Below are 15,931 nucleotides of genomic sequence, written 5' to 3' on the forward strand. Positions count from 1 at the left end.
TGTAGGGAAGGAAGTCTTAGAAGGTTTTCTTGGAAGAGTTTGGTTTACACAAGCCCCGACATGTTCCCTTGATGCATAGCTTGATGAGGAGATTTGGTGAGATAAGAAACATATGGGAGGGTACTGTGTTGGGGAGGGGCAATAAAAGGACAACAAATACTGTGGTGCAGAGGAGGAAATATATTATTGAAAAGAAACTAGGGGAAGCAGAGATGAACATGCCACTAGCTTAAAGACTTAATCTTCATGTGATACAGCATCTGACCTGCTCAGCTCTCCAGGCATGCTGGCAAGCCTGACTCACAACACATGGATGTCTCTGTGGGGCTTAGCTCGGCTCAGCACTGGTGTTGCCAAGCCCAGTGCCTGGCCTGCCCACATATGGATGCTCTGTGCTCCTCGTGGCTAGTGACTACCAGGTGCTCCAGCTGGCCCTGGCGTGCTTGCTGCATCCCTGGCACTGTGCTGCACTGAGGCAACTGAGCTGCTTTTGGACCTGGGGACAGCATAAACATGGACACATCTGACTTCATAGACTTTGTTGGGTCTGATGCTGATCTACCACACTGCCACAACAAACTCTCTCCTGTTGGTGTAGTCGGCCCACGAGCGTATGCTGACTAATGGCAGGTTAGTGTTTTCAGGGAAGGAAGAAAGCTGTGCTGCAAGCTGAGTTTGGGCTGAGAGATATCCCTTGGCTCCCTGATTTGATCCATCACTGTGACAATTTCTTTGGAGCTTTAGAGGGTGGTTAAGATCGTCTTCCAGCACTGTTCTTTCCACTGTGCTATGGCATGCTGAGCCCAAACCAACCTGTTGAATTTGGGCCCCATCTTAACTCTTGGAAATTCAGTTCTGAGTTTCAGGTTTACTCTTTGGACCAAACTTTAACTTCATGAATTTCTCTACAGTTTTTTAGGTACCAGAGAATTGAGATTGGAGTGCCTGCAGAACTGCAGGTCTGTTGCTTTCCTGCTTGTTTCTGACTCATACCTTCTCCTGGGCCCCTCTCTGCTGCTGTTTTCCTTCTTGTTCTTTCCCTGTGCAAGTTCACTTCTGCAGAACTTAACTCTTTGTTTTATCCCGAGGCCTCACTATGGCAAAAATGTTGACTGTTTTAGTGAAAGTTTTAGCTAACCAGAGGGACCAGATACAGAAGTGAGTTACCCTGGCTTAATAAGCTTCCAGACATCAGCTGAACTGTGGTAATTAAGTGCACTCCTAGCCTGTGGCAAACACAGGACAAAATCCATGAACGCAGACTTTTGATGATAAACATTTTCTGCTAATGCAGTTTATTTTCTGCCTCTTGTGTTAAGAGCGCACTCGCAGCTAGGATGAATCAGACAGTGTATAACGTTAAGCCCCAGTAATTCACTTTTGTCTCCGAGCTGTAAACTGGTAAGACGCTGCTGCTGATAAAGATGGAAAGCCAGAGCCCCAAAGCTGCATGCAATGTTTGTACACCCTCCCAGAGCTCTGCTTATGGCACCACCAGCGCACAGAGCATATTGCTTGACTGAGGTCTAGAACTGTGGCTGTCGGTTATCGTTAGCATCTGGCTGCATGTGCACTGCGAAATAGGGATACCTACAGGGCAGTTGTCTGCTCGCTGGGATTTGGAATCTTGTAGCCCTCTGATTTGGCAGCTTCTGTGGTGCTTAGCAGCATATGGCTGCTCCATGCGGCACAGGAGCCTTGGTGAAAAAAATAGAATCATAGAATGGTTTAGGTTGGAAGGGACCTTAAAGATCATCTAGTTCCAACCCCCCCGCCATGGGCAGGGACACTTTGTGGTGGTGTGAACTTGACTGCTCCTAAAACAGTTCCTGATAATTGAATGCAAAGCTCAGCTTAGCCTATCTTTGAAGGAGGTTCGACAATTGTATTTGGCAGTTTGATCCCTTTTCTCTTTTAAATTCAGTCTTAACATATTATTGAGTGCAGTATTTCACCTATGTCTTCCCTTGAGTCCTTCCTCCAGACGGAACCTGCCCAGGTGTTTCTCCCAAGCTTTAGTCATTTGCGTTGCTCTCCAACTACGCTCTCCTTGGTTTTTGTCTCTTACAGAGAGCACATTGCCCAGCAGAGCGAAATATTTAGCTCTCAGCTTTGTGGCATTCATGTACCAATGCACTCAGAGTATAAAACACAGTGGAACTGGAAATAGTTTATAACAGCCATTACTTTTGTAACTCTTTAAACTATTTCACACTTCATTTGGAAGGCTCCCCAGTGGTAGATGGCTGAAGCAGGCTTGAGGAAAAACTGAAGGGCACAGCTCTGCAAAAAACATCGTTGAATGGCAGTTCTTGTGTGTTTATTGAATTTTAGAAAGAAACTGTCTTATACAACCCAAAAAGAAAGTAGAACAAAGGTTTCTGTGGTCTGTACCCTGAAAGCATTGGAAACATGTCCTTGAGCAGTGCTAGTTAGATGAGCAGAGTTACAGGCTTAAGAATTTAAGATTGCAGACATGGTGTTCCCTGTGTATCATTCAGATCATTCAGACTGTAATCTATCTTTGCAGATTTTTCTATGTCTGTATTGCATGCTTCTCCTGACTGGAATGTTTTTATATCTGTCTATTTAAATATATTTTTATATAGGTATTTGTCTTCCCACTACTATAGTATTTGATGTCTATCTGTTTGAAAAATCATATGCTTGGTCTGTGTAATTAGTCAATACATTCCCATTTTCTGTAGAGAAAATAAGCCAAGTCTCATCAAGATTAATATGATGTATAAAGGTAGAAGACTTTTTTTTTTCTCTATTTTGAAGAGCTATAACTTGGGTAAGATGCTCTGCCCCCCCCTGCCCATGACTTCTGTATATTTATTTATAAAACAACCCTACTTCAAAGATAGGCTTAAGTCATATAACAATAAGAATCATTATTAGGGAACCTGAAAAGTTAAATTCTTTATCATCTTTTCTGGTTGTGGATTTTGAAGCGCTTTGTATATTGGTATAAAGTACAAAAAGTCTGCACATCACCGATAGCTTCAAATCTTCACATTTCCTTAATTGCTACCCAGGTAAGTAGGATAATTTGCTCCAGACTTATGGCTACTGTGGCAACTCAGAAACTGACTGGAATATTAAACTGACAGGCTGTAGCGGGTTTTATAGGCTTTACTGGATCAGAGGTTTTGTCTGAACAAAGAAATGACATGCAATATCCTGCAAACTGGCTAAAACACAAGGTGAAAGCTGGTGGTGGGTTTTTGCGTTAGCTTTCTTTCCTTCAAAAAAAAAAAAAATCTCTATAAAATGAGGGATGCTAGGTGTGGATTTTAATTTTAGCATTAGAACTGGTAGGGCAGATGGAGTCTCAGGCGACAGCTCATCTGGCTCCTCTATTGCTGTAGTCTTGAAAAGCAAAGACCAGTTCATGCCCTGACTTTTACCCACCCCACAAGAAATTTACCACGGGCTCTCTCTTCCTTCCCCCTGATTCCAGTACCCAAAGCTACACTCTTACAGGTCTATCCTTCCACAGACTAAAGTGAACATTATAAAATCAGATAAACTCACTAATGCACCTTTTTTTTAAAAAAAAAAAAACTTGGACTAAACTAAAGCATGTAGTATAAGTACTAGGTAAAAGACAACCGAAAGTTGGTATTCTGTTTCCCTTTCTGTCCCCTACTGGAGACGTGAAATCCTCATTTTATTTTAACTTTGCCTTTATTTCAATAACATGGAAGCCATTGGCCTTTAAGTAAGCACTCTTTTAACCACAATGACTCTTACACTGTTTTTTTGGAAAACAGAGCTGAGCTTTCCCTGGTGGTAAGTGTAGCGTCACCTCTACACCTTTCATAAAGTGATGGATCTTTGCTGTATTTCATGTGCTGTCTTTCTGAGCTCCTGGATAATGACCACGGTCAGATGTCAGAAGGATGGCCCACACCTGCCCTCCTGGCTTCAAAGTCTTCCAGCCAAAAAGCAAAAGCAGAGAAAGGAAATGATTCACAGCATAAGGGCTGGATTTGATACTGTGATTTCGCATACATGTGCAGACACACAGAGGTCCCTGCTTTCTTTTTAATTTGCTTGCTAATATAAAAAAAAACCCACACGCCCAAACAAAAACTGGAGTCATCAAAGTACATCTGATAATATAAAAACTCTTCTGCCCTCTACTGCTGTGAAGTAGTGGGATGGCTGAGATGCATGGATGTTGTTTTGGGGGAAAAAATACGTAGTCTTGCAACTTATAATTCCAGCCATTTTTTTCACTGACAAAGGGAGGGGAGTGTAAAAGGTACTTAATAATTATTGTGTATGAACTTGAGAGAAACGTGATCTTAATACCTGAAACAGCCAAGAAAAACTACTAAAAAAAATTCTTGAAACTGATAAACTGTACAGCAGCTTGTCAAAGGCAGTTTGGGCTAAATTGTAAATGGTACTACTCAGTCAAATAAAAAATCTGAAAAAACATCAGTGATGGGGAATGTTATGCCATAAGCAAGATGGGTTGTCAACTCTTCTTTTAAGTAACCGTTGCAGTTGTGCTGTGGATGCCAGAGGGGTGTTGCTGCTCTCTTAGCTCTGGCCTTTGAGGGTCTGGGATTCGATGGAGAGGTGAAAAACGGTCTCACGGGCACCAGAGTAAGCTGGCAGGAAGGGAAGGGATCATATTAAATGGCACCATTAAAGCTCACAGCTCTATCTTTACTAGTTTAATCTCATAAATTAATCCACATCGGCCTAGAATAAGTCTTCAAAGAGAAAGAGGTAATTGGATATAAATACTTTCCTTCCCAAACCCTGAATTACAGTGATACGGCAGCAGGCAGCTTTTTGCACTTTGATCTCTTTGCATGATTTTCATTCCCCTTTTTAGCCTTAGTCTTGAGCCTTATCCTCTCATTACTTTTCCACAGCCAACTGTGCTCTCTCTGCTTCCTAGCTGGTCCTCTGGCCATCCCCTGTGGCCCTTTCCTCTTTTAAGAGGCTCAGCCTTCACCCTTTGTTATTCTTTGTTTTCAGTCCTTGGGCCTTTGCTGCGATGAAGTCAGATGAAATATTTGTGCTCATGCGCGCTGATAAAACCCTGCTGAATTCTGCAGAGAACTGTGAGCTTACTCTGATACGTGAAGCCAACTGCTGCTTAGTGCATTTCTGGTGAACCTGCACCCCTGTGGCTTAGCTTCTGCTGAGTGGGAGCAGTGTAAACTCATACCCAGACAATACACCATGTAGATAAACCCTTTGTTTTCTCCAAGTGGAACTGACATGTTTTCATCACTCTTTTGATCACCTCAAGTCTCTAATACACTCTGAACCCTGTCCTGCTTCTTTGCTGTCACGTTAGATTGATAGCTCCTTGAGACAGCTACTGCTTTTTGAATTAAGTCTAGCAAAACAGGACCTTTGTCCTGATTCAGTGAGCCGGACCTTAGGCATGACAGCAAGATAAATATGCCCAAGGAATTCCCTGTGCCTGACAAACACAAGGCTGACAAGGAAACTGAGGCTGGGGCTGAGAGCAAGTCACCTGGGTCCGTCATGAACAGTATGATTTTGCACGTTCCTTGGACAACTTTTGGGCAGATTGCCTAAATCTACAAGGTGCTTGGTGCCCTCAAAGTATGGGGTGGGACTGACAGCCCCAGTGCTCTTCCTACGTCTTCCTCTATGCTTAAGCAAGCTGTGGAAGCAGTTGTCTACCACATGGAACTGTGTGATTCGAGGAAGTAATTTAGTTTGAAATGGATGAGATTTGAGGTCAGCAGTCTAGAGTGAGACTTAAATAAGAAAAGTGAAGATTAAAATATAAGTGTCTGAAAATATTATCCCTGATATTTGCAGCCAATTCCGAGTATAACAAGTATTTCTAGAGTATTTACGAAAATTCCTGAAGAGCTGAAGAAAAGTAAATACTGGTTTTGATATGAAGTTGTTTGCTACAACAGCAGAAAACTGATCTTGCTTAATAATGAAACCCTTTCCAGTCCTGTTTTTTTGTAGACAGGAAAAATAAGAGTGTGTTCTCTTTCATTTTAGCGTCGGCCCTTATGTCTTGATAACGCCAAATGAAACCAGAAGAAACCAATTGCAGCAAAGTAAGTTGAGTTGTCTAATACGGTAATACATTATTTCTACTTGAATAAGTTTAGGGGTTTGTGTGCTTTATCGGCCTTGCAACTTTTATCCTCATTTTTACAGTGCTTTTATATGTGCAGCTGTGACAGTAAAGTCAGTGCTATGAGCTTTCTTCATCATCGTGTAGGCTTTTCTTAAGATTAACTTCCCATCTGGCTAAACTTCATGCAGTGTAAGTCTTGTTCCGGGAAAGGTTTTCGGTAATTTGAGTGCTGGAGCTATTCTAGCTGGCTTCTACAAGACTCAGCTGGAATTAGCTCTATCCCACTTTTACAGGATTGAATTCAGATTGGCGAACCCAACTTTCAAAGCCCTCTGGGTTACAGGGAGGAAGAAGAAAACTGTAAGTAAGAAATATTTTTGAAAGTCCTGTCACGTGGAGACTAAAGCAACTAGAACCGCTGTTGGTTCTTCAGTCTCCATTTAAGGATTGTAGGTGGATCTTTTCATGAAGATCGTGCAGCCTAGAAGGCCCACCATATCCTGGGCTGCATCAGAAGAAGTGGGGCCAGCAGGTCAAGGGAGGTGATTCTGCCCCTCTACTCCACTCTCGTGAGACCCCACCTGGAGTACTGCGTCCAGCTCTGGAGTCCCCAACATAAGGACATGGACCTGCTGGAGTGTGTCCAGAGGAGAGCCACGAGGATGATCCGAGGGCTGGAACACCTCTCCTATGGCGAGGACAGGCTGAGAGCGTTGGGGTTGTTCAGCCTGGAGAAGAGAAGGTTCCGGGGAGACCTTATAGCGGCCTTCCAGTACCTAAAGGGGGCCTCCAGGAGAGCTGGGGAAGCACTTTTTACAAGGGCTTGTAGTGATAAGATGAGGGGGAATGGCTTTAAACTGGAAGGGGGTAGATTTAGATTAGATATGAGGAAGAAATTTTTCACTTTAAGGGTGGTGAAGCACTGGAACAGGTTGCCCAGGGAAGTTGTTGAGGCCCCATCCCTGGAGGTGTTCAAGGCCAGGCTGCATGGGGCTTTGAGCAACCTGGTCTAGTGGGAGGTGTCCCTGCCCATGGCAGGGGGGTTGGGACTTGATGATCTTCAAGGTCCCTTCCATCCTAAACCATTGTATGAGTCTATGAAGATGGGAGAGGTCCTTTTAGATGGAAAATATCTTCACTTTTGCTTGGCTTCAACTCTTTCTGGCAAAAGCAGCCAAGCAGGAACACCCTGAACCTTTACCAGAAATATTAGATGTGTTAAAAAGCTTTCATTGCCAAAGGTTACAACAAAAGAGCCAAGAAATCAATTCTGTATGCAGAGGTGACCAAGCACGGCAGTCCTGCACTCCTTGATGTTTATTTGTACAAGATATGAAAGCTGAAGGAGTGTCAGTCAGCACTCCTCATGTTTTGAGCCCTCAAGGGAACAGTGCAATAAAAACATTTCCTCTCAAACATTGTGAATTTGGCTGAAATGCTTCATCAGCAGTATGGTGTAAGGTTGGGTTAACTTTGGTGACAAGAAAGAAAATGGACTTCTCCTGAACCAAACCATGATCTTCTGGAAGAAGGAATAAAAGCAGATCATCGTTGAGCTGACTCTGACAGCAAAGGTGCTGCTCTGATAAAGGTCTGCATTCACTTTGTGCCACCAGCATGCAAGGTCTGAAGCATGCCAAGTACTTCTGCCTTGGATACAGGCTGAAATAGGGCCTCACCAAATCCAGTCTCTACCTAAGTGCTTGTTTTAAAGGTGAAATAACAAGCTGGTGTCTGTCTTGGGCCTCTTAAGAGGCTTGCCCAGGAACTGGCTTTATCTTGTTAGAGGAGAGCTGGTCTTAGCGTCTGAAAGCCATAGCCTGCCATTACAAAATACGGTTCGTGTTGGTTTTAGTGAGAGGGAATTAAGCTCTTAAGGCAACTGCAGTACTACTCTAAAACACAGCCCCTCTTTCCATAGGCTTTGTGCGCCTTGCTATTGAAAGGAATTGGGTTTTTTTCCAGTGTCAGTTGATTTGAGAGAGCACTTTAATCAACCAGCCATCCGAGAGCATATGGCTGTATTGACTGGACTTGCACTAACTACTTTGTGAACTTGCCACCCATCTCACATGTGGATATCTATGTTGAAGTGTCTTAATTTGAAGCTGACTCATGCATTCCCCTGGTTTTACTTAGGGAGCGTGAGGTTGGGAGGGAAAATTACTTATTCTTCATTTCCCTGCGGAGGACCGTTAACACCACAAGCATTTCCCTCCATGCAGCAATAACATCTTGATTGTAACAACGTCTGCTTTACCTGCAGGAGTAAATACTGTGGCATTTACTTACAGGTTCCCAGGGGTCAAAAAGCAGTCTATTAGTAGTTCTTTAGCTGTCTTTTGGTTTGTTTTTGGGGTTGAGTTCCAGGGTTTGCTTACCATACAGCGTCAAGTTAGGCAAAATGTTTGCCTTGTTAGCTGATCATTGCAGTGACTGTGTAACCTCCTGGGGGTTGTCTTCACCTCTTGATAACAAGTTTGTCTCTTCCTGCATGGGTCTTCAGGGTTGCATACAATTAATGATACCGTCTGCTTCGTAGTACTGCATCTAACGTGCACATATTTGTTTCTTTTTGTACCTGCTCAGTCGCTAAGAAAGAGCTAAATGATCTGGAGCGGTGGAAGGAAGAACACAGGCCAGGGCCAATTAAGTTGGTTCCACAGAGACTGGGTAAGACATGTAAATTAGCCTGTTTTCCAGGACGTAAGACATTTTTCACTTTTTCTCACATGCTACTTATTTAAGAGATTCGGTGTCAACAAGGGTTAACATGAGCCTTCTGTGCTCTTTGGTCATAGCAATGAAGATGTTTCTGAAACAAAACCGCATAGGTTGTCACTCAAGAAATCTGTTGGGATGAGTGTGGAAAATCTACACTAACATTTGGGAAAAAGAGGTGGATTATCTCTCCTGCTGGTGACATTGTCTGTGGTTGATGTCTCTGAGGGGGTGCACACTTGGCATTAGCGTGTAGATGGACAGCATGGGTTGGAGACCCTTCAGTTACCCATAAAAAAACTCCTCTGTGTTAGGGGCCAGTACAGGTGCTTTCCTGATGGCTGGCTCCTGAAGAGGCAGAAGCGATCCCTGCAGCTTCAAGCATTTGCAGGCTAAATGTGCATGAGGCTCTGTATTACCAGTTTTATAAATATAACAACAGAGATGGGTAAATGAAGAAGAGGATAAAAAGCTACAGGAGCTTAAGTCACCCTGAACTGCACGGATGTGTTTAATAAGATAACCAACTTTTTTCCTAGACAGTTGAGAGAAACCGTAGTTTCACTCTTCAATTGTAATCACTATAAAGCATTTAATTTAGAGCTATTTGGAAGTTAGTTCAGAAAAAAAATTTAAAAAATGGAAAAAAAAATAAAAAAAACAACCCATTTTCAAATCTATACAGAGAACAGGACTGCAGGTTGTGCTGAAGCAAAAGGAAGGTTATTAGAAGTGCTTTTCAAGTACCGGTCTTCAGACCTATCTTGTTTTAGTATCTTTCTTTAACGTCTTTGGCACAAAAGTAGGAGAGAGCTGATGAAACTTGCTGACAAGACAAGACTTGAAAGCATCATCTGTATAGAACACGATGAGGACACCGTGCAGTAAAAATGGGATGACCTTGAGGAACTGCACTAATAGAAATGGGACAAAATTCATTCTGACAAAGTGAATGATTATAATGATGCCTTTATTAGTTTTGTAAATCTAGAGGTTTTCTTCCTTCTCTTGGCTGTCATAAGAGAATTTGGGGTGCACAGTGCATGCTATTGTTTTCCTTGACCTGGGAACTAAGTTCTTTCTTTGCTATGCTATACAAGGTAATTTTGGGGTGGTGCACTGTGTATAAAAACAGATACCAGGTGGGAGCCAGAGGAATTTGAACTGACTCCAACCCAGATTTGGTTTTGTGGTCAAGGTGATACTGGTCCCACATGTTTGTTTTGAACCTGCCTTTGCAAGTCTGTGTAATGCCCTCTATTCCCATCATCGTGTGCAGTCGTGTGGCCAGACATGCTCTTTGTGAGTTCATACATACTGGCTGCTTCTTGCCTGTGAGCAGTTCCTGGAAGACATGCCCCTGTCCCGAGAGGACCACAAAGCTGTTTGCTGAAGAAAGTGAAATCTGAAAACTGAGATTTCATGTGTGGTGTCTATGCAGAATGTGTGCAGGCTGGCTGCGTGACTGGGGACATGGTGGCAAACCTGCAGTGACTGAGTGTGGGGACTCTTAACTTCTTCTGGTCCCACTGCATTTGAAAACTTTCCTGGGAAAGAAACAAATTAAAGGGGGAGAGGGGGGAGGCAAGAAAAAGCTGAAAGAATTCAAGGAGGTTATATGAGCTCTTCAGTCACTGTCTAGCTGCCACTTAGAAAGACCCCTGGAGACTGAGACACATGCACTATGTTCAGTGCCTCTGAAAAGAGGTAAGGTGCAAAGATTATTAGATCTTATCATTCCCACAGGAACAAATTTGGAACAGAAGAGAGCTCAAGGAAGGAGAAAAAAAATATAAGTGGCATCTCTAATTTCACAACTGTAGGTACTCATTAAGGTAAAAAAGAAAAAAGTATCCTATGTTATTTTCTCTGAGTGATTTTAAGAGACTACACATCTAGTCCAAATCACCAGAGAATTCTTAAAGCTGAGGTTTCCTAACACTCATGCTTTCCATAGGGTAATAAGTATTCTGGATTTCAACTCTGTAATAGTTGACTGGCAAACTTTCAGGTACCATAGAAGGATGAGAGCAATGAAGGATGCAAGTTCCACCCTCCTTCATAAACAATGAGTGTAGCAACAAATCATAAATGTAATGGCCTCTCTTTTGATTATATTATATAAAGCCAGTCACGACATACTCTTGACTTCAGTGAAATATTCAACAAATTACATCCAAGTGAACTTGAATGAATTAAACCTGGCTGAAAGGCTATAGTCAATGGCTAATAATGATCAGTAAAATACATGTTTAGGGATGATGTCCAGCAATACATGCAGAAAAGTATAGTGAACGCAAGAGTGTTAAATGTTGCCAATAAAAAGCTAGAGAGAAAGAAAGATCAAGCGTCCAGAAGGTTTCAGAACTTGTTTAGTAGCACTTTTATTTCCTAGGTTTGGGAGGAGCCACCCTACGATGACAGCTGTATGCTTATTGCTACTGCAGACCTGTTGCTTGTGTACTGTATGGCCAGTCCTTCTTGAGAGTTTAATCACATGGAGTTATTTGTGTGCAGAGAAACGTTTCCATGCTTAGGGGATTGATCTCCCATTCACTGAACCTCACAAAGGCACCTAAAGAATAGTTACCTTCCATTAGTAAGCGGAGAAAACTACTTTCAGTGAAGTGTGATCCCTCCTGCAAGATCTAGTATAGCTGTCTTACATTTCAGGCACCTCAGGTAGCACAGATCAGTCCTGCTGTTTCTGTAGAATTTAACCATCACATAGTGGGGAACTTCTTAGAAAATCAGTGGGTGAAAATACAGCCCTCATCCTCAAAATGAGGTGGAGGCTGCTGCTGTTTTTCCAACAGCCAAAGGAATGAATTATAGAAAATACTTTTGAAAATAGTAGAGCAGGATGATGCAATCAAAACCACTCCCTCCATCCCTTAAGACCTATTATCACTTTCTCTGTGTGGTGGGCTTTTTGGCTTTTTTGTTTGTTTTTGTGTTGTGGGTTTTGTTGTTGTTGTTCTGGTTTGGGTTTTGTATTTTTTTTTTTTTTTAATTGAAGGCTGAACATTATGGCCAGAGCTTTAGATGTTCTCAAAAGAGAGCCTGTGCCTTTGGAAAGGGCACCTTCTGCTACCTGGATATGAGTAAGAGGTCTGTGGGAAAAGGCTTTGATTTCCATTTCGGAAAGGGGTTTCTTCCTTGAGCCCCAAGACATACTTAGAAGATATTCAAATAATAGCATCCCATTAGAGCTGGCAGAGACTGCAAGGTCCTAAATTTGACAAAAGAGAAACTTTCTGACAAAATTTCTGACTCTGTGTGACAAACCAAGCAAAGGTGGGGATAGCTGGATCTGAAAATGAAGACTCATCTGCAAAGCGTGACTGATTTTCTGAAAATGGAATAGTTCCTCAGTAAACTGATCATATACTGTAGGACATATTTGCTGGCAGAGTGGATGATACAGTGGATGCTCTGTATATAACAAGCTACTGCATTTGACGGATGGATAAAATGATCAAAAAGGTCTCCTGTCTGTTTTCTTTAATGTCAGACAGCTACTGTAATTATGAAAAATTTCCTGTATATGCATACATCCAATCTGTTATATTGCTCTGTTCTGAAATGACTGGCATTTGAACTTAAAATGCTCATGCAAAATGCAATTTATACTTTTTTTTATTTTAAGGTGGAAAGGAATCAGAGGCTCAAGCAAGGCAAAAACAGCAAATGATGCTCATGCAATCTAAATACCAACAAAAGGTCAGGAAGAATAAATTTGTTTGTTTATTTTAAGAACTAAAAAAAAAAAAGCTTTTCGTGAAGTGTTTCATATGGCTATAAAATAAGCTCACAGCTGCTTGACAACAGAAAGTCATGAAACCTGAAGGAAGCAGCAGAAAACTAGAAACAAATGTTCTGCACCAAAGAAAATGAGAAATCTGGCTATAAATATGTACCAACCCATATCACAGATCATATCTAAAATGATAACCAGTACAGTTGTAAAGCGACTTATATGCCTCGCTCTATCTTCCGGCATGTACATTTTGACTAATTGATCAATGTACCACCCCATTCAATGCTTGTGCAGAAATGTTGTTCCTGTTATAAAAGGTATAAATGTTTGTAAGTTATCAATCAGTCGTGTGATTCCTTGCATGGATGCCCATTTATCAGTCCTAGATTTCTCAGCCTTCATAAAGCCAATATTGGAGTAGCTGGTGCACAGCCTGCTTTATTCAGTGCCCCATTTTAAGAAAAAAAATCTGGAAACTTTCCCCAAGCACACTTTAGGTTCGAAAGATGTGCAGTACAGGAATCAAGTCAAGTTACCTTATGTGTGCTTTGTATATGTACATATGTAAAATAATTCTCTGCGTTTATGTCATACAGCACAAGAGGGAAGAATATGTAAAAGCAAAAAAGGCAGCTGAAGAAGCTGAAATCCAGAAAAAGAAAGCAATTCAGAGAGAAAAGGTAAGCACGGTTATTGAAGAGTTGGAGCCATATAACAAAGTTTGTGTCTTGATGCTTGATTTTGCTGAACTACATGGAACAGTCTAATGAAATTAAATGGTAGTTCCAAATTGCATCAAGGAGTTAGGAAAACCAGTCCCCCTTCTGTTTGTAGCTGACTGAAGGATGCGTGACCTGGTGTTCTTTGGGAATTAAGTGTTCCTTTGGCTCTTCAGAAACTCCAGTCTTTCAGTTGCATCCATCCTGAAGAGTTAGCAGAAAGGGAGAACAGTGGGGTCAGGATTAATGTTGTGTATACAGGTTATGTAGTTCACTTTGGCATGAGCTTTCTCTGCAAGATTGGATTGTGGCAGATGGCACAAAGACCTTACAGAAATCCATAATTGCCTGCTGTACACATGGGAAGAATACAAGAAAATCTAGCCTGTCATGGTGGAAAAGGCTTCCAAATCATGAACAGGTCAGTGAAAATGCAGATGCCACTCGTGCTTTTCTGGGGAGGCACACCCAGATGCATTGCTAGTATGTAAGATCACTTTTCCTTCTAGTGTTGGCCAGGTATTGACACTAACGATAGCTCACTTTCACATCTTCCGTTTTATTTTGCATTTGCTCGTTTTATCTAGTAATTCTCACAGCGCATCTTCTCATCCTGTGTGCTGCATAAACCTTTGTAAAAGTTCATTCATGTCTCCGTGGTGGAAACCATGTAACACTTGGTTGAGAATGTAAGGTGAAATTTAAATGAAAAAATAAAAGAGGGGCAGCATGACACTGATGTGCACAGTAGTAATGAGAGAAAGGGAGATTTCAGGTTTGCAAGTTTTGTCTGCACAACAGTAAAAATGATCTTCTGCACAGAAGCTGAATGTTGAGAGTTAATTAAAAAATCATCACTACTGGATGGTGTACAAGGACATGCGTAAAGAAAAATAGCCTTACTTGCCTCTAGGTAAGGGTTAGTCTGTTCCAAGTCTTTCAGTGGTTAGCATTAGTTTTTGGGGATAAACACAGTAGCTCACAATGGTGATAGATATTATCATGTGAAAAGGTCATTAACAGTTACCAATTCATGTATGACTCCAGAAGCAGCAATGATAGCGATGGTAAGAAGGGGATTAATTATATTTTATTCACCTGTTAAATATATATTGTTTGCCCATGGGCACTGGACAAGAAAAATGTTGCAAGACTGCTATATTTTATAGTTACACCTAGAAAATATATTGATGTATCAGTTTTGTTTTCATTCTCTTTAATTTCCTTACCTTTACTCCCACAGATTATAAAATCTTTATAGGTGTTGTAGATAGTAAAACTGTAACTATCAGTTTCTTCTAAAGGAGAATACAACACAATGGCAAACATCTTTGCAAACAGACTGTTTAATTTGAATAAACATATACCCACAAAGCAAACAAACAAAACAGAGGAGCATGAAAGGGAACTCTTAATTTGAATTTGTTTATTTGGGTTGTCTTCCACAATAGTGATTGAGCTGATGAAGATTTCTGCTTGGGAGATGTTTATATATTAAAAATTCAACTCTGTGTTTAAGAGAAGCATGCTGGAAAGCCACTAAAAAGTGTCAATTTGACTATGTCACCCTGCCTGCAGATGAAAGGCTCCCGAGAGCTAAGAATGACAGGAAAGGGATCCCAAAGAACTGGTACTGTACAACCAATGCTGGGCCCTGGTTACCCCAGGAGAAGAACTTTTTTTTTTTTAAAGTGGTAGATTTGTAGACAACCGCACCTGCAGGGCATTAACTGACAGCATATCTTTCTGCAAATTCACAGGCCGCCTTTTCTTGCTGGCCAGTCCTTCTTTTGCTCAAGGTTATTATTCATTCAATAAAACCCAAATTGTCTGACAGTCTGAAAGGAGATAATGGGTAGCCAGCTTTATCAGCAGGAGCCCTGAAACCTTCACAGCCGGAGAGCTACTTTGCCATCAAACGTGTATGTTGAAGCCCTACAGACTGGTGCGCGATGACTAGAATGGGTGCTGGTACTCAGCTCAGTTCTTCCTTGATTGTGAGGATAATGGGCTGTAAGCCAGTGCTGCTTATGAGCATAGGGTCTGTTTGCATTACTGCTTTAATGCTGGTTTTGCAGAGAAAAGCAGTATCAAAAGCAGAACCCAAATGTGGAAGGTCTGCCTCACCGTCTGTTCGAGTCCACCTGCCTGTCTCTGTCATACTTTAATTAACCATGAGGTCAGGTACTGGAATACCAACGCTCTTGCCATCTACTGTCTCTCTCTCCAGCTCCCAGGGAGAAGAATAGTGGGTGTTTCCACCTCATTCTGTGTGCCACAGGACCAGTTGGTGTGAACTGGTACTTGGGTCTCCATGTGTAGCAGTGAACGGGATTTGGGATCCTGTGTGCTCCACGTTAGGCAGTTTGTCCTGGGACTGCTTTGATTTGTTCATGGAGTAACACACGTCTGCATGAGTTTGGCTGTTCTTCTAAGCTAGTGATCTCTGAGTGCCCACTGAAGTGATTCTGGAGAGGCTTTATAATATTACCAGGGGAGTCCCTATTTCTGTATTTGTCTCTAGTGCTGAGATGTGTGTCTGCTCTGCAGAAAGTTTGGGAGTACCTGGGAAGTAGCATTATTATTATTATTATTTGCTTATTAGGAGCAAGCGTCTGCAGTTGGGTA

At 41.8% G+C, this 15,931-nt stretch overlaps 1 protein-coding gene across 1 annotated transcript in view; it reads left to right on the forward strand.

Moving 5' to 3' along the window:
- The window catches only part of EPSTI1 (epithelial stromal interaction 1 (breast)), a 46,514-nt gene that overhangs the window by 3,956 nt on the left and 26,627 nt on the right, over nt 1–15,931 (forward strand). The window contains exons 2-5 of the mRNA XM_009881092.1: nt 6,022–6,080; nt 8,693–8,776; nt 12,474–12,547; nt 13,181–13,264. Of these exons, the coding sequence (XP_009879394.1) occupies nt 6,022–6,080; nt 8,693–8,776; nt 12,474–12,547; nt 13,181–13,264 (301 nt within the window). The remainder of the gene's footprint in view (nt 1–6,021; nt 6,081–8,692; nt 8,777–12,473; nt 12,548–13,180; nt 13,265–15,931) is intronic.

This window comes from Charadrius vociferus, unplaced genomic scaffold, assembly GCF_000708025.1.
Source record: "Charadrius vociferus isolate BGI_N301 unplaced genomic scaffold, ASM70802v2 scaffold210, whole genome shotgun sequence".
Taxonomy (NCBI): domain Eukaryota; kingdom Metazoa; phylum Chordata; class Aves; order Charadriiformes; family Charadriidae; genus Charadrius; species Charadrius vociferus.